Source organism: Onychomys torridus, chromosome 5 (genome assembly GCF_903995425.1).
Source record: "Onychomys torridus chromosome 5, mOncTor1.1, whole genome shotgun sequence".
NCBI classification, from domain to species: Eukaryota; Metazoa; Chordata; class Mammalia; order Rodentia; family Cricetidae; genus Onychomys; species Onychomys torridus.
The window spans coordinates 93,294,630-93,314,142 of NC_050447.1; the positions used below are offsets into that span (position 1 = coordinate 93,294,630).

Genomic DNA, 19,513 nt, shown 5'->3' on the forward strand with positions numbered 1-19,513 from the left:
AACTGCCTATCTTTCATTTCTTCATTTGTAGACAACTGTTGCAGCAGAGCTTCAGCTTGGGATTGCTTTTTGTTTAACTTTTATTTCATTTATAGTTAAGGATTAAGTGGTTTGGGCTTCTTTTTGACTCTACTTAAAAAAAAAAACCAGAAAAGTATATTGGGTCTAGATTAAGAAGGACACATTGTAACTGACTTTTGGTCATGGTGTCTGTTATAGTTTAATATGCTCTTGGGTTTATGTTAGGGAGTTACTAATGTTATTGCTTATATTTGCTAAGAGTAGGAAATCAATCTGTGTGCCATTTTATAAGTATTGATACATTAGGTTTAGCGAAACTATTAAATCTTTTGTAATGAAAGATTTACTTTACATTGAGAGCAAAGGAGAGGAAGGAGGAGAGGAGAAGTGAATTGGGACCTTGGTGTGGGACCCTTACCTGCTGGCCAGGTTTGATGGGAGACAGGGTGATACCCTGGGTGTTGATCACAGGCAAGATTTGGTTTCCGATGACCGTGGCAATGATCTGGCCCTGGGCATTGGTTAGGAGCTGGGGCGTGATAGGCTGTACTTGAAGGCCCTGAGAGCCACTTGCTGCTTGACTCGAAGGCCCTGGGTTAGGCATCAGTGGAATGGTTCCAATAATCTGCAAGAGATAGGCCTGAAGGTGAGAAGTCGGCTGAATCTGGGTCTGCTTGCACAGACGAAGACCACATTGTGACTTTGTGATGAAGAATGTTATCAGGAATTCATTCAGGATCTCAAGCAGGCCAGGGCTTAGGGGCATAGAGTAAATATTAGGGCATGACCGTTTAAAGAAGAAAACGCTATACATGTACTGACTTCACCAAGGGAAGGGAAAGTTATCTAATTCAAAAATAAAATCAAGTATCGATAAAGGTGTAAACATGCAGTTTCTGCCAGGAGAAACAGGAGGAATAGATTTCTCAATACTTAAGGCCTTCATGGACCAGTGGCACCGCATCCACCCCTAACTGAAACTCTACATGCCCTGCTGAACTCTGGGGAGTCTCCTTCCACAATCTGCCCCTTACATCCTCTATCCTTTTCTCTGCCCCTGCCCCTGCCCTGTTAGACTACTCACTGCTAAGGTCAAGGTCAGCTTCTTGGCCTCTGTACTCTGAAGGACTAACAGCTTCAAGCAAGTATCCTCTCATTTATGTGGTGGACAGACCAGACTTTGGAGACAGGAAAACAGGATGTGATTCCTAGGCAGACCACCAACTAGCTACATTTGTCATGGCACTTCAGGGTGTCAAAGATGTCAGAGAATTAGGTTAGTAAATAAAGAGCTGAAACTCTTTAAACAGTGGACTATGAGGACTGAAATCAGAAAGATGAGATTTACAGCTTAAATGCAGTGTGTTGTTAGGGGTTTCAGCCTCTGCACCAGGGATAGGACAGGGCTTTTGTCTCCAGTGGCTTCTGTCATCAGTTAAGGGGTTGTACGGGATGGCAGTAGGAGGCAAGTGATGATACAGTTATGGTGATAGAAGACACCATGTCCAGGAGCAACAAATACCCAGAGTGTTTACAGAATCTGAAAGTAGGGACTTTAGTATACATTGCTAGGGACAGGTTTAATTTTCAAAACTCCAACTATGAATTGTTTCTAAATATGGACCCTCAAGAAGTGTCATAGGGAATGAGTGTGGGGCTACTTCTCCTGCTCATACTAAGCATTGCACTACAAGTTCCCCAGTTGTGAGCCATGATGACCTGGTCCATGACTTCACTGTTGTGTGACATTCTAGGTCATCCTGTCTTCTTACAAGACCCCTCTGAACTGAACTGGGGATTAGCCATGTCTCTGCTTTATACAACAGACACAAGTGCAGAAAGGGACTCTGGGGAGTAATCTGGCAGAGGAGTTTGCAGGTGACAGAGATGGAATGGTGTCCCTGAATGTTTGCTTTTCCATATGCTTCCTGAGTCCCACCACCTGGAAGACACTGAACATTGGGTGTTGAAGGACTCTAACTCTTAGCCAATGCTTCACATCCTATCTGTAATTTTCCACTGGCTGATAAACTCCCTGTGGACCCAGTTCACAAATGATAGTGTTTTCTACTGCACAGTACTCACACAAGGCTTTGAACACGGTGTCTCAGCTAATGTTCTTTTTTTTTTAGGGAATGACTTTGGATTCTGGGATTCAGGATTCCAGATGTAAGTGGGACAATAGGAGAACCACCAGACTACAGCACTTGGTGAGATGCATTTGGAGAGCCCCCTCTGCCACCTGCCATTGCTTCTATCTCAGCAACCCTGTGGGATGGCAAAAATGAAGAAGCTGTGCAACTATCTGGTATCAGTGGCATTTGTCTGTGGTTGCTGATGAAGGTCAAGCAATTATCATGGAATTGGCCAGCCATCCCTTATGGAGCTGTCAGGCTTGCAGGTATCCTGAACAAGCATGCCATGTCTATTTTGTGGTGACAGCAATGAACATGTCCCATCAGCGCGAGCAAGGTCAGGAGGAGTCCACATCAATAGATGATAATGCATAAGTACTTTATTGATGAGTGGCCTTACATTAGGCTAAAAGCCAGTCCCTGTGACCCCCACAGGCATTGTAAGAGAGAGACATGGGATTAGCCTCCTGTCCTAGTCTATACTGGATATAGATGGCCTACACATGCACAGTGAAAACTCAGCAACAGACTGGCCCACTCCAGCTGCCTAGAGGATCTTAGGCCTTTGCCTTCCTGATCCATCTGATTGGCTGCAGAAGCTGGATGCATTTAAGTGGAGGGCTATGGGTTCTATTTTAGGCGGGATGTCAGTACATTTAGGAGCTTGTGGGAGTAAGTAGCCTGAGAGAATGCCTCAGAGTAAGGCACGGCATATGACAGCTATAGAACACATTGTGATGAAAAGAGACGCATCTGGCCCCGAGATGATTGACATGAGTATGTGCTGACTCTGTGGTAATGAGATGCACTTTCTGGGTGACAGAAGAAACAGAAAGGCAAATGCAGTCAGCTCACCAGCCTCTTCTCTAGGATCAGCCTCACTCCCTAACAGTGAGCTGCAACTAAAATGCTTGTCACCGTGCCTTCTCCACCTCTCCCCCCTTTTTACCTAGGTGTGAGCATCACGTATGGATGAGACAGTGGCAGTGTCAGAGGCAGGGGCATCCGAAATTGCCCAGTCAAAGGAGATGTCTAATAGAGTTTGGCTGTGAGATTAGGGATGGTGCAGGGATAGGTGTAAAGTCAGGAAGTCTTCGGTGAAGTCACACATTTCTTTGTAGTTGTTGTCTTCCTTTTAAAGGCATGGGTATCGCGTCAGCATGCCAAGCACTTGTCAGTGCCTGTTGGGAGCTTGGTAATAGGCTCCAAGGTATGAAAACACCCTGGTTTTAATTTGAACAAGTTTGTGAAATGGCAGAGATGATCATACTCTAGCTTATCTAAAAATTCTCTGTTGAATTAATATGCTCAGTCTGGCTTTGGTTCCTCTTAGCACACATGTAATAAGAACACCTCCAAGTGTGTGGGGTTCACAGAGGTTCCCACAAGGGGATAATAGGAGCTGAGTGATAAACATCTAAGACTTTGTATGCTCCTAAGCACTGTCCAGTTACCGATGGAAATTGTGTTTCAAGTTAAAGGTCTTGTGAAATGCAAGGGAAATGTCTTTATCTATACTTACTTCAACTAAGTCAAGAAATTAATACTGAATCTGGCAAAACTATGGAGAGTTTCTGGTTTGGGGATGAAGGCAGAAAGTATAATTTTAAAATTAGCTTATAAGGGAATTTGAATACTCAGCTTACAAAGGCAAAGAATTTACTGCTGAGAAGTTCTGGTAAAAGGTTACATTGCTACAGCAACAAGACAAACAGGATCTAACTCCTGCTCATCTCATCCAAACTTTAAAGCTAATTCTCACTCCCTTGAATTATAAAGGACTTGGGCAGAGCAGCTGAATATCTGTGTACTCTTCTCTCTATTAGTATGAAGTTATGGGCCATAGAAGATACTGAACAGATGTGGCTGGAACAGATTAGCATGATGTCAAATGCAAAGATTGTATCAGTCAAAGGAAGAAATGAGCACTAGATGAACAAGTAAGGGCTTTGTGATAAAAATGTCTATGTCCACGTGGTATGTGTTCAAGATCATTGAGGATGAATGAATTGTTTTGAAGGAAGGTGGGGTTGGTTCAGGAATACTCTGCAGAACATGTAGAGGCTAAGTAAAGTTTAGGATGAGGTAAAACCTAAGAGAAGCTACTGTAAAGGTAAGAGGCATGAGGATGCTGAGTTGATCAGTTTGGAGGCAATAGGAGATTGAGACTTGTCAACCTGGAAAGGTTAAGTTCCATCCAGCCAAAGACTTACAGTAATTTTTTGTGGGAGTGGGACTATTCTGAGACAGGGTCTCAGTTTGTACAGGCTGGCCTTGTACTTGATATTTAGCCCAGGCTTACCTTGAACCCAGTCCTCCTGCCTTAACCTCCTGAGTACCGGTATTATAAGTGTGTGCCATCATACCTGATGATGAATAGGTTTTGTTAGGAGCTGGGGATGAGGGATGATATGGAGCCATTTCATGTGTGAATATGGCAGTGTGGGCAGAATATTCTCAAGTGGTGAAAGACTACAGACCAGACCCGTTGTTAGGATGCTACTGAAGTCGTCCAAGTATGAAGCAAAATGCCTCAATGAATCCTTAGCACAGAGGATGCTTGATTCATTGGCTTCCACTTCAAATCACAAAGCGCAGCCTACTCCATGTCTAGCAACATTAGAAACTTTTGAGTGAAGTTATTGCCCCATCAATCCCACAGCAAATAGCTCAGGCATCGTTTGCAATGATCTTCTGTGTCATTGCCCTGGCTCTCCACCTGTAATGATTCATCTCTGATGAATGCTTTAACCAGGCTGAGGCCCATACTGGTATTATAATGATAATTTGTGACTTGGAAGAGTTCTTGTTTTTCTAACAGGGAACTTACTTGGTTGTTGCTGTTCAAGTCTGCCTGACTCTTTGCTTGGATGGGCTAAGGGCATTGGCCACAACTGAGGAATGATGTTTATATACAAGAACAACTAAACAAAACCATTCAAATGAATAGTGTCCATTGGCTCACATATGTAAAAGACTTCTATTTCCATTATAATTTGAGTGGCTTACATCCAGTTGGTACTATCATTAATTCAGTAGCAAACCATACCATCATGAAGATTATTTTGTGATGATGGTAAATCTTGCAGTTAAAGGCCATGTAGCTTCTCAGGCTATTGTTTCAACACCCTCCTGTACCTCAGTCTAACAGGTATTCACAGGGATGAATTAGGTCTGAATTAGGGAAGTGTATGAATGAATGCATTCACTGCTAAAACACAGATGCCATTGGCTGCAGTCTTAAGCTGGTGTCACAGAGGCCCAGGCACCCAGACAAGTCATCTGATGGGCCGCATGTTGTTACAGGCTCTGATATGCAGTTAAACTCTGCCAAAGGAATGTGACAGCAGGTGTCACACTGACAAGTAATTTTGTTGCCACACTTTAAAAAAAGGGAGCCTGTCAATGCTGTACTCAGTGACTTCCTCAGGTCTGTCTCTGCATCAGCAGAGACACCCCCTTTCTATATATTTGTGACAGCCCAGCAGTGTTTGGCCAAGTAGCTTTTGTGAATAGTAGCATTGTTGTGTCCACTTTTGAACAAGGAACTGAGATGTTGTGAGGAGCTCACACTAATGGAAGCAGTCAACCACTTTGCCCATTCTTTCTGGTATGACTACAGTGAGCTTTTCCTAGCTCAAGCAATGTGTTTTCCTTTTCGGTATGGTGGATTCATTCTAAGGTCATTGTTGTTCTAGGTTTAAAGCTAACCTTCTTGGAGTTATTTTGGCATCTCTGATTAGGACATTTATTCTAAAGGGAAAAGAAAACAGCACAATTTTACACCAAAGTTTATTTTTCAAGCTATAATCTAGTGTTTCCTTGCAGTTGGCCATGTCTAAGATGGTGAACAAGAGCATTGAGAGGGGAAATCACAGAGAATCTGAATCAGACAATGGTAAAGGCATGGAGGGAGCAGACAGAGGAAGACGCCATGAACAGTGAATAGGACCCTTTGTCTAGGCTATGGCACTGGCCTCTTGGAGCGCTAGAAGGGCCTGTGTTTGTAAAGTCCTGTGACTGATTCCCAATGGCTGTTTTGGTAAGTGTGGCCAGAGGTGGTAGTGGCAAGGCCCGGGATCCCAGGCCAACCAACTTCAAAGACACATTTTAGTAAGAAAGAAGAGTGAGAAAGAATATTTGAGTGTCTTCCTTCTAATGCGTCTACTGTGGATGTTAGAGGTCCACTTGGGAATACCCTCCCACTCGATGTCTTTAACTGCCAGAATTAAAACCCCTTTGAACATTAAAAAGTTTGGCTTCAACTTTAGGAGCACAGAAACACACAGACAAGCACAGCACCGGGGGCATGGGGATTTGTAAGCTAGAACTTTCCTCAACATTATGCTAAGAACAGTGTGCTTGGAAGTGGATGCTATAGACACAGCAAAGCAGTAAAGACAACCTCCTCCTCCAAAATCATCTTAGATCCATTAAAGGGTAATTCTCTTAGTGAATTTAAGATGGATATGGTAGAAGCAAATCTTCCCTGACTGGGAGAACTAGGAATGGCTTTGCCTCTGAGTCTCAGTCTGCTCCTCTGTAAAAGGGGAAAATTGCTTTATAATATCATTACAAGCCCCAAATGAAACAAAGTGTGCAAAGTACTCAACATGGCTTTACCTAGCAGCTGAGAGTTCAGCAAATGCTCATTCAGAATTTATTTTTGCTTCTGTTCTTGTGTGGCTGCTTCTGTGTATTTTCACTAGGTTGCAAAATCACTTTCAACATTTTTATTTTGAAAGAATGTATATATTCATACACACATATACATACATATATGTATACATGCATATACAGCACATATGTACACTCATGAATATATGCATATATACACATGTATATGCAGCCTTTCTGAGCAAAATGTAAATGCCTGCCATCAGTGCAAGCTTTAGAACTATATCAAATGTATACCAGTCCTGCACTGAAAACCATTCTGGTAAAGTTTGGATTTTTGAGGGGTCATGCTTTCCCCCATAGTGTTGAGTTTACTCACACAGTTTTTCTCATGTAGAAAGAGGGACAATGAAGGCAGGAGAGGAGGGAGATGGTTTTGCAAGACATCACCTCTTCTGCCATCAGAGTTCAGTGGGTCTTCTCTGTAGAGCATCTGCACAGCTCCCTGATAGGTCACAATGAAACTTATTCAATGTGGTGGTATTTGGAGGTGAGGTCTTCACGAAGCAGATAGATCAAGATGGCAGGCTCCACATAAAAGGGACCCCCATTTCTTTTTTTTATTGGGATTTTTAAAGTATATTTTAATCCATAGTTATTTGTTACAAGGACAAAAGTGAAACCTCCTGAAAACAAATGAATTCCCTTAAGCTGTGTAGCCTGGGGTTATTTTCTACCTCCTTACATTATTTTTCCTTGATTATTTATTTGAGTATTAGTTATGTTGGGGAATAAGGAAATAGGTATAAAACTGAGCTAATGCTTTGGTGTCTGATTCTCTTTGGTGGTGTTAACATTTTCTTTACATGTGTCCACTAGACAGTAGAACAACTGTCTGAGAACCAGATGATGGCAAATTCTTAATGAGAACCAGAAATACTTTTTCTTCCTTGATTCTGTTCTTAGGTGGTTTATAAATTAAACTATGGGTTGTTTTCATTTTCTTCAGTACTGGTCATACTGTAGAATTGCAAACATAGTTCCTGGTTTCCCAAAGAGCCTCACAACTGTGGTGAAGCCCTCACTTTGCAGAAACAGCCTTTACAAGGCTTTCCCCAAGACAGGTTTTAATACCAGCCAAAAAGATCACCACCGACAACAAAAAAATTAGAATTAGGGAAAGCATTTCTGTTTCTACTAGTTGCTGCCAGATTGACGAAATCAGATAGAAGCTATTTATTGCTTGGAAGAACACCTTGACTCATAGCCAGGAACCATCCTCCAACAAAGCCTCCCATCTAAGAACTATCCATTTTATATTTCATCCAAAAAAGGAGAAACAAATAACTATAGAAAACCAACAAAGACAAAAAAAAAATAACTCCCACCACCGCCCCCCAACACAACCAACTAAACAAACAAATAAAAACAAACTGGGGACCAGTGACAATGATCTCCAATATTCCTAATTCAATATTCCATGCCCTTTATTGAAACAGGTCCTTGTTCCATGGGAACAGGTGATGAGAATGCTTGGCAATCGCTCAGGAAAGCGCAATGCATATTTAGCACCTCCTGGTTTTGTGTTTATACCCAGTGAGTGCATTAGGCTGTGAAGCTGATTTGAAATGAGGATAAACAACCAAACACACCTCCAAGGAAAAGGAGGGATGGGGGTGTGTGTGAAGGCACCGGAAGTGCTGTTAGCGATGCACCTGTCTATCATCACCCTGGTCCACAAGCCCAGGATGATTCATGTGTTCCTTTGTGAAGAAAATGTCTATTGTTGTGGCAAAATTAAATGTATTTTGAAACTTGTATGCTATGCTTATCTAACTGCTCAATCAGAAAAAAAGTTGTTCTCCTCGTTCTAACACTTATTACTTTTTCAATTTCCTGTTAGTAATGTTTTCTTAATGTTCTTTAGGGTGAGACCACAAAATTTCTCATTTCTCACAACAAAGACTGAGACTCATTAGAATTATGCTGATGAGTTTTTCTCATAAAACCGCGAACTCATTGTCATAGGTGGCCAATCTCCAGCCAGATCCCCAGCGATCAGAGAGTTTTTGACAAATGTCAACTCCAATGGTGGCTTTTCAGAGTTTTCTTATTTCTGTTTTAAATGTCTCTCAAAAACCACACACAATTACTCTAGTCCTTCATGACTCATTTACATTCTTCGTTGTGGGAACAGGTGTTAAATTCACAAAACTATTTCATCGTAGACAGTGTCACGTGATCTTGTGGTCTCAAAATCAAAATGAGCTTTCTGAGTCCTGGGTAATGCAGTGTGTCGCCTTTGTGTTCATTTAGTAATTTTTGCATCATGTTTTAAATATGAATATCCCTTTTCTCAAAGATGCCATCCTTTATATCAAAAAGCCTAAGTGGTTATTTTGTAGCCACATGATACTGAAAAGATTCTCATGGTTCAAAATCTTCTGTTTCTAAGTTGCAGTTTCTCAAGTTCCTTGAACATTGAAAGCAGACTTTATGTAGTGCACGTTATCAGTTCTTCTGGCTTCTGGTTGTGGAGGAAGGCTGGCTAAAAATTGACTGGAAGATACAATGAAGAAAGGGGGATTTTTATTTTTTTATTCTAGGGCATTGGAGAAAAACAGGAGTGCTTAAATGAACTGATGGTTGAGAACTTCCTCTGGACCTGCCTTTTGGTTAAATTTAGGACATCCTGTCAGGAAGAAAGGCCAATGCTGTTGTGTCCAGAAGCCATATGATATGAGAAGGGCAGGCTATACATAACCTAGCCTGGGGCTATTGTTAATCTTGAGAGAATAGGATTTTCCACTTGCTAATCGTATGGGTAGGAGACTCCATAGTGCCACACTGGCCTTTCCTGCATGTTGGAGGGAACATGGTTTCATGAGAGATATGGTCAAAAGAAAAGTGTGGGGCAGGCCATGCTTGAGACTCATATGACTCTCCATGTGAGGCCCAAGTGTTTAACAACTTTCTTGTGTTTACACTTTACACTAGCTGTCAATTTTTTCAAGAAGCTGAAGAAAGGTAAACAACTCAAAAGGGTCATTTTTTTTTGACAGAGGCATAGTGGATGGTGTTTAATACATCTTCACATAAAACTTTAATATATTCAATGGGCCTTACCTTGGATCAGCTGACTGAAGGGGATTAAGTATACATACACTGTGTTGTGGGATGTCTCCCATATAACAGGCACAGTATTAGTCATGTAAGAAAGCTTATGCTGATAGCAGCTCTGCTCAAAGGAAATCTGGGCTTTGAGGCAGCCAGATTTGGCTCTTTCATTCACTGTGTGGCTCTGGAAAGCTGGATGACTTTCCTAAGCCTGCAGTCTACCCATCAGCTGTGAACAAGGGTAATAGTAAAGAGCACAATGAGCATTAAATGAAATACTGAATCTTTGTAAAATGCTTACTGAAGAGCTTATTAGCATACCTGAAATGCTATCTGGGCCATATATCATATTCACTGTGTACCAGGTGCTGTTCTTGGCTTTTGGAATGAATTAGGAAGAAAGCAAGAAGCTTCGAATTGTTGTCAGAACATGTGATGGAGATAATTTTCTTCCATCAGACAAAACTGAGCTTGGTTCCTGCCATTTCTCATGGGGTGACCTTTGAAACTCTCCATCTGTACAGTCCTCATATACTGCTTCATGCAGTGGTGGGAAGACAGAGTGAGTGGTTGTGACATGCTGAGGGCTAAGCACTTAGCGCTCTGTAAATGGTAGCCACTTACTAATTTTAGTATTGCTACAAATTGTGATCCACCTAATGCCCTTTAAGGAAGATATTTTATCATTTCAGAGAAGAGAAACCTGGCTGAGGGAGATGAGATGCCTTGCCTGGCCTCCTGGGGGTATGCTGGAATGGAGTGAGAGCTTAGGTCCCTGCCTCTCTGATTTGAGAGCCTTGGTTTTTTAACATTGGATGCCCTTCCATGTGAGGAGACAGGCACTCATTGACCAGCTGTGTTATTTCAGTGGAGCTCTGGGTTATTGTCACTACCTACTGTCAGGAGTCTGATCCAGGGAGTGTGCCGTGTTTTCTTCTTGTGTCTCTGTGCATTGAGTGCTTAATGCCATTTACTGATAAATTGTACTTATATGCTCAGACTGTATAGCAGTATTCTGACCATTCCAGCTTACAACATCTTATCAGAGGTTACTTTTCATTGTTATTTATTTGAGGTGGAAAAAGCTAGATGATAAAACAAGTGGAAATTTGGAGCTAATGCATTGCATTTAATGAGGTTACATAATGGCTGGCTTCTCCATGGGTTTGAACTTGAACATGGCCCCGTTTCTTGCTCTGAGCTGTGACTTCTCCATTCCTCTCTGCCTCTGACCTATTCATATTTCTCTGACTGGTCATATAAGTTGATGACATCTGACATCTTTATGAGCACTAACCAACTCATGGACCAGCAAAAATGTAGGGTGCATTTCTGGCATGTAGAATATTTATTTCCTGGGTGGCTGTATCTCACCTGTTGAGTTTAATGTTCTACCATGACTTGTAATGTCTTAATGACAATGATGGCTTGCAGATGAGGCTGGTGATATTCTGGGAACACTAACTCAGAGTTCAGTGTTCCTTTTCTTTCTTTGCTTCCACTCTAATTCAGATCAAGCTTAGTTTTAATTTCCTAATTGGAAAGACTATGAATAAACAGCTCCTGTTTCACCCCTTACTTCTTCTAAAACCTGAATATTAAAAAGATAGCTAATGGTCTGGTATATAGTTGTCAGAATACCAGGCTAGGTCAGGGCTGTTCATCAACTAAATAGCACAGTTCCTCCATTCCAACACTACACTTCAGTTATAGCTTGAAAAGATATTTTGAAAATCTGTGAATCCCTGACAAGTGATATATTTGTCTAATATTGTATTTTGACACTAACCCCTCTCCCTCAAAAATGCATGGTCCGACTTTAGGTGCAATTTAAATCAATGGTTTCTTACACACAAAAATACTGTGGTAGATATTTCTTTTGTCCTTTGAAAGACCTCATTGGAGGAGTAGGTCTCTAGGGGGAAAGATCTAGAAACATGAGGCATCTCAACATGCTTTAAGCTTAATCAGTTCCAGCACTATTTGGCTCTGTTGCAGGACTGACAGGGGTAGGGCTTCCTACTGAGCTCCCAGAGGCTCATGTGGAAAACGTCTGTGGTGCTGGGTATCTATGTGTGGTGCATACCTGCTACTCTTTGCCCATGGTTAAAAGGCCTTGCTGGGAGTCAGGAGAATTTTGGTCTCCTATATCCTGACATTTTGAGGCTTATTTCCTCTGGCAAGATGTAGTGTAGATCTGAGTTATACTTTCCAAGGCTGTCTCATTGCTTTAGAGACTTCCCTGAAAGTACCTCTCCAGTTCTTTGGATGAGCAAAGATAAACTGGTAAGCATAGGAACTAGAATACCTTGTTTTTATTTGGCAAGGCATACATACATCTTTAGGTTTCAGGTGTGTGTATAGCTGCACCTTCAGGAGAACTCTGTGAGACTATAGGGGAAGAAATACATTCCCTCCCCCACTTTTTTCAGATAAGGATAATTAGGTTCTGTGCTTCTAACTTGTTTTTTTCATGGAGCATTTGGGAAAGCAATCAGGTCTTCCAGCCAGAGAAGCTCAGGGTGGGTTCATATCCATGGGCACTGGGTTCAGATCTCAGCTCTGCCACTTATCCAAGGTGCTGCTCTGGGGAGTTGCATTCCTCCAAACTTCTAGAGAGTTTGCCCATCTGTACCGGTGGGACCATGAAAGTCTTCAATGACATCCCAGGTTGAGCTCAGATCAGTATAAGGCAGACACTACTTGTCTTTTGTTTGTTTGTTTGTTTTTCAGATGTTACTTGGCCTAAAGGAGCTAAAACCCAGCAGTCCGCCAAGATGCTTAAAGATCTCTGCACACTCAAATGAAGTACATGATTATTCCTTAGAGACAGGCAGCACTTTCCCACAAGGGTGCATTAACTGAAACGGAAGTGTGCTGAACAGGGAACAACTCCTTTTTGTTTATTTATGTTTAATGTTAAGCAGGGTGGCCCTGACCAGCTCCTTGGAGCTGTGAATAGCATCCTCTCACTTATTAGCTGTTGAGAATTATAGATTCTAATTGGGAAGCTCCAGGAACTAACTGGCCTCAAAAGACTGTACAAGTCTTCATCGAAGAGTCTACAGGAGAGACCATTTCCCTGACTGCATGAAGAAAAAGGCTTCGGGGATGAAGAATTTAAAACAACAAAAAGCAGAAGGCTGCAGTGGCCGGGAATAAAAAAGAAGTAGACAGTGTAACATTCTGCTTTATGTAGCAGAGACATGGTCCCTTTTGCTGACTTTTCAGGGTGAATTCTGCAAGGGTAGTTTTTACTGTGTATTCCTGCTTACCTCCCTTGTTACGTGAGGTGAGTTCTGCTAGAGATGGAGGCTAAAAAGAAAGTCTCCAGAGGGGCCTTTTAAAGTTCTTTAAGTTGATGGGCCTCTGGGACTGATAAGTGTTCCATATCAGACATGGAGAGGAGGAGAGGCTGGAAGAAGGGGAGGTGGCTGGCGCAGGAGCAGTAAGTAGCCTTGGATGGGCAGCGCTGGAACCAAACTTGACACAACTCTGAGTCTTACAGAGTCTGCAACAAAGTCACCTGTGGCCACCCCTCCCTCTGAACTCAACACCCACAGAGTCACTGCCCACCAGGGTTAAACAACATGACTTTCATCCGAGTTTGGAGGGCAAGGACTCAGACACTACCAGGGCTCCATCGGCTGGCCCTCTGGTACCACCTCCCACCTACCTTTCCAGGTTCTAAAGTCCAGAGAAGGTTAGCTTGGGGACAGGCCAACATTGATTTGCCAATGATTTGCATGTTATGGGTCCTTGGGAATTCTTGAGACAGTTTGAGCCAAATGGGATAAGTAGGCATCACAACAGACCAGAAGTCACAACAAAGCTCTGGTGGCAGAGCCGCGTCTCCTCGCCTGAAGGATTTCTGCTTTCAAAAAACATTTTAAAAACATGGATGGGAAGAAGTGAGAATTGCTAGCAGCAGTGTTTTTCTAAAGCATGTACATTTTATTAAGTGTTGGTCGGGGAATCAAAGGCTAAGAAAGTTCAAGTCCACAACCTGATGGCCTGACCCCAGTCACATCTGTGAACCTTATAGGTCACTGTCGCTCAGTACCAGGAGAGCTGGGTGGTCAGCACCTGTCTGGGGCACCACTGCTCTGATGCCAGAGTTCTCATTTGCAGAGCATTTTGAGGGACTGTAAGGCGAGCACTTAGGGAAACAGTGCTGAAATGAGGCAATAAAGCTCTTAACTGGGCTCTGAGGGCAGATTTGCTACACTAGAAGAAGGATTGGGGTGACTGATTGTTATTTTATCTTTATCACCGAAGAGAAGCAAGAGTGGAACTCTTGGAATGCTACTAATCCCGTGAAAATACATTTCCTGGTCTTCAGACACAGAGAAATAAAAAAAATGTTTTACTAAAAAATGATAGTTGAAATACAGTTCATTCAATGGGGTTTCATTAGTATACCTTAAACCTTCCCTCATGACGTGTGCAAATGGGAGAGTGACCGTTTTGTCAATCCTGTTCTGTTTATGAGAAAACATGTAGACACCAACTTTGAATTTTCAACAAAACATGTTTGATCCTTATTTATATAAAATCTCTAAATAGATTCTATTGTTTTTGTATTTTTTTAAAAAGTAGCGTTTTATGCATTTTGTTCTTTAAAAATAATATTTTGTGTCAAAAACATAAATTTTGTAGAGAAAAGTCAGTTTTCTATCTGTTACCACCCTAGGAGGGGAAAGTATTTTTTTTGTTTGTTTGTTTGTTTGTTTGGACTGTCTGTTTTCTTTTGAAAATAAGCAAGAGAACTGAGGCTGGTGGGAAAATGGAGATATATGTGTGATGCTTTGGAAAAATTCTTTCTGTATACACTTGGCGTGCTTCACTTTACTACGTGGAGCTCCCCGGGTGCTCCATTGCTGACTTGCTTGGGTCTTGTGGGCCCTGGAGCTTTATTCACAATCAGAGCCACACACTATTTCTCCCTTTCCTGCAGGATTGGAAAACTGTTTTCACAGATACGTGCAGTTATGGCTTTAAATGGACCTAATAAGACCCCGGAGAGAAGCAGCAGATAATTATCAAATTATTATCTCTCCATCTTGTCACTGAGATTACTGTTTATTATAGCTTCATCTCAGGTCCCCTTACAGTGAGTTCGTTTTAGAGTCTTGTCGTTCCATTTAAATTATGTGCTAACGTTCACTTCAGCAACCTCTATAGGGTCAGTTGCTGGGTTTTGATCTCAAAAGAAATAACTGTAACTTATTAAATGCGTCATTTCTCATTTACTGTTGGAAAAGAGCCCCAGAAAAGTTATATAATCTTTACGAGGCCACTCTATTAATAAATAGGAATGTTTGTGTTTCAATAAAAACTTGAGATTCCTATTTGCTGTTGCCCTAGAGATGTTATTTGGTTCACAACTATAATTCAGAGGACCTTGCATGGAGTGCATCTCTTCAGTTGCCCCTCTTTGGAGAGCTGAACTGTTGGGGAACTTCCTGAACTGCCTGGATCTAAAGTGCGCTGTCAGAGGTACTATTGTCTCCTCCACCTACCATTGGGCTTGAAACGAAGCTGATGGTTACCCTCCATGCCTCAAACTACAGCCTTCCACTCACGGTCATTAGGAGGCAGCCTTCAGCTCAATGTCATCACAGTAACTCCTGTTTTATCGAGCCAGCTCTATCTCTATCCTTCAGATGTATAAAAGCTTGCGTATGGGCATGTGTCTTTACCTTTTTCTGTTCTTTTTAAAAACTGTTGGGGAAAAGATCCTCAGGTGTGGTGACATATACCTGTCATCTCAGCACTTGCGAGACTAGGGCAGGGGTAACCCTGTTTTTTAAAAAAGTAACTTTGTTGAGCTGCTTTTGTGTTTTCTATGTTTGGCTCTTTAAAGTACAAAGGTGGGTGTCCGAGTTCACCTGCTACCACCTATGGAAGCTTCCTCCCACAGCAGTGGAGGACTTGATTTCATCAGGAAACAGTCATGAGCTTCAGTTAAAATGTAAAATGCTTTCCTTAACCCCAGGATAAAATAAAATTTCATTTGCTTTTACTTTTCTGTAGTAATGCCAATAAGGAGATATTGCCAGGGACACAAGGGAAGCAGTTTCGTAGCTGAACAGATTGACAGTAAATCTACTTGCCAATTCCTCAAAACACTATTAGGAGCACACGTAGGCACACTCACTCTCCACCCTCTGGCGCACTGTTCTGAGAAAGGTTGAGATGCCCTAAGATGACTGAACAACGCACTGCTGAGATTCGTACAGTCTCCAAACCTTCATCTGTGCACCAAAGAAAAATGTTCACTTTGATTCACGTTCATCTTGATTAGCATTTACTGACTGGTGGCTCTGAGATATGACTGTGTGATTGACCCCATTCTAAGCACTTTAATTCAGTGAAATGATGTCACTATTCTCCCCATTTTTCAGAAAAGAAATCATGGCAGTCAGAGAATAAAGAGATCAGAATGGTAGCCTGGCTGCAGATCCCTTTCTGTCTCCCTGCACACCACACCATACTACTGCCTCTGGCTGCATATCCAAACAACACCATGAACCAGGATGATGATGATGATGATGATGGTGATGATGATGATGGTTGTGGCATTGTTTATTGAATCTTAGTTGTGTCCTTAAAATCTTTTTTTTTTTTTTTTTAGAAATACAAATTTTTTAATTTTAACTCTCTTTATGTGTTACAAGCATAATTATCCTTAAATTCTTAGGAGGTATTTTTTGAGACACAAGCTCATTTAATCTTCATAACCTATGGATATAGGTTGTATGTGTCTGTGTCTGTGTGTCTGTGTCTGTGTGTTGGTGTCTGTGTATCTGTGTAGAAGCCAGAGGCCACCCTTAGATGTCATTCTTCAGGAGCTGTCTACTTGCTTTTTGAGATAGTTATCTCACTGGGAGGCAGGGGACACTGATTAGGCTAGGTTGGCTAGCAAGCAAGCCAGGGACTCTCAGGTCTCCACTTCTCCAGTGGCAGGATTACAAAGCTGTGCTGTCATGTCCAGGCTGAATGTAGATCCTAGAGGGCAAACTCAGGTCCTGGAGCTTGCATGGGCCAGCACTTTACTGATGAGCCATCTTCCTAGTCCAGGGTTTGCTCAGATATTTCATTGTGTGGTTAGAAAACCTGAGGCTCAAAGGACTCAGGCAACTTGTTCAGACTGTCTTTGGAATGCAATCCTTCACCTTACCGCTTATTCTTTTTCTTCTTGCATGAGTCTCTGATTCAGGAAGCAAAGAGACCTCCAATGTTCTCAGCAGCGCTGTAGTCCATGTCCACGCTGACTACTAGTTACCAGGGGACACTGACTGCCTTCTTGTCTTGTAGTGTCTGTTAAATTGTTAACTCTAGTGACTGTGTCTGCCCTTTCAATGAGTGATTATGAGAGGGTAAAGTGAGAAAAGTATGAAAACGGAGGAGATTTTTCTCTGTGTTTGTTATGACTAGAGGCTGGGGAAAGTAATACAGCAGAACAGCTCATTCTTCAACACATCCAGATAGCCCATCTATGCCTTTACTGGGATCTAATTTCTGGAAAACACAGATTCCAAGGCAGGCAAGTCAAATAGCAAGAGCCAGATAATGAGATTTCTGGCTGTTGTGACCAGAAAACCGAGAGTCTGAAGGAGATTTGGGCACAGAACAGAGGCTGATTGAGCAGCCATGAGTGTGGCCTGCAGCAGATGACTCCTTGAAGGTTTAAGGTAGGCTTGGGTAAGCTAAGCCTCTGTCTGAAACTCAGAAAACCAGAGAGAATTGGTACTTAAACCTATCCCTGGGCAGGCCTGAAGGCTCATTTAGGTCTCTTAAAAACCTGTCTTTTGTTTATAGAATGTAGAACGAATCTCAGGGAGTGAGGACAAGGATAGACATTTGGATGACAATACCCTTGCCTGATGGTTCTGTGTGGAACGAATCTTCCAATTTGTTCATGTAACTATCAATAAATCCTGCTTCTTAAACCTAGGTTTACATATTAATGGTATTATTCTTTGACAAACTTCCAAATATAAAAAAATTCTAAATAAAAGAGTTTCTAAATATTCAAAGAGTTTTTTCTTCATATCTGTCTGAGAAACCTCTACGGAGACTTTAAGCAATGAAAAATAAACTGAGTGTGGCAATTCTAGGTGGCAGGGTATGTTAAGCAAGGCAAATTGTATTAATCTGGTTCCATATATTCATCTCTTTTGTATCACATTAACACAAGACAAAGAAACACATCTCAGATAACTTTGACCCCTTATTATGATAGTAGATGTTCACTTTTGGAAATACGTTTACTATAAATACAAATAAACCATCCTTATACAACTTGTAAAATAATAATAATAATAATAATAATAATAATAATAATAATAATAAATAAAAATGACACTAAGATCAATTCTGATTCAGTGTCTACACCGCCCTGTGAGTATTCAACTTGGGATTCTTGTGGGCTGGGAGAAAGATTCCAGATATTAGAGTGACAGATGGGCACTCTGGCCCGTAAGAAGTTACCACTGGTTAATCAGCCACCAAAGCATTTGAAAAGTAAGACATACTAGTCCTTTACACTAAAACATTTCTTTGTGCAGGGGCATAACAGTATATTTCCCTTGGATGGTGGAACAGAAAAATCTGAGGGAAATGCCTATCTGGGTAGATTCAGTTTTGATCTTCAACTCTTAATATTTACATTTTGAGCTTGCTTTATTTCTGGGCATAGCTTTAGGAAGCTGCTTCCAGCATGGGCCTGAAGTCAGAATGAGTTATAGATATTAAGCCCTACTTTTCCTCTACCCAGATACCCACAGCCCTTCAGAAATCTTAATATGCTTTTGAGAGCCTCAATTTAGAGCTGGCTGCATAAAATGATCCTTTGATGAAAAGGAATTGGAACAAGGGTTAAAGCAGACATTGAAAGGTTACTGTAGAGGGCACAGTGTTCATACAACCCTCCTTTAATATGTGTGGTGTGCACCTGTGAGAAGATGATTCATTACATGGGGCCTCTCTTTGACAAGCTCCATCGTTCAGCCCTCGGGTCTCTGATGGGACAATCCTACACCCGCCCAGGAAATATAACAAGGTCAGCTTTTTCTTTTCCTGGGCTGTAGATAGAGATGGTTTAGCTTGTAATGCATCTTTGCTTATGCTTTATGTAAAATAAAAACCCAAGAGTTGAAGACATTGAGATTCCTGGTGTTGCAGAGCAGCTCTAGCAGGGAGTTGTGTAAACACACTGCTAAGTAAAGAAATAATGCTCTCTCTGTAATCATGGATGGACACACTAGAAAACTGAAGTCACTAACCAGTGAGGCTGGACTCTGGCTTTCCATTGGAGGGCACCCTGACATCATCAGCTTCAACTCTGCTCTGTTGTTTTCTCCAGCTTTTAGGGTTACTGATCACTGAGGCTCTGTCATCTGTCACCTCGGTGAACATGACATGGACACACGAACCTAGTTGGAGAATGTGTACTCTCCTGTGATATGGGGAGGGCTTAGTGTACCTGACAGATTAGAGATAATCAACAGGCATGCAAGAGACCTCCTGAGTCCCTGAAAATCAGTGAGAGTGCCAGGGACTGAAGGGCGGCTGGCATCTAATGCCCTCTTTCCTTTTGTTGCTTGAAAAGGACTTTG

The 19,513-nt window shown here is 41.8% G+C and overlaps 1 protein-coding gene across 1 annotated transcript in view; it reads right to left on the reverse strand.

Annotated features, from left to right (window-relative positions):
• Positions 1 to 19,513, reverse strand: part of Pou6f2 (POU class 6 homeobox 2) — a 122,940-nt gene that overhangs the window by 25,033 nt on the left and 78,394 nt on the right. Inside the window, exon 4 of the mRNA XM_036188889.1 lies at positions 440 to 646. Coding sequence (XP_036044782.1) covers positions 440 to 646 — 207 coding nt within the window. The remainder of the gene's footprint in view (positions 1 to 439; positions 647 to 19,513) is intronic.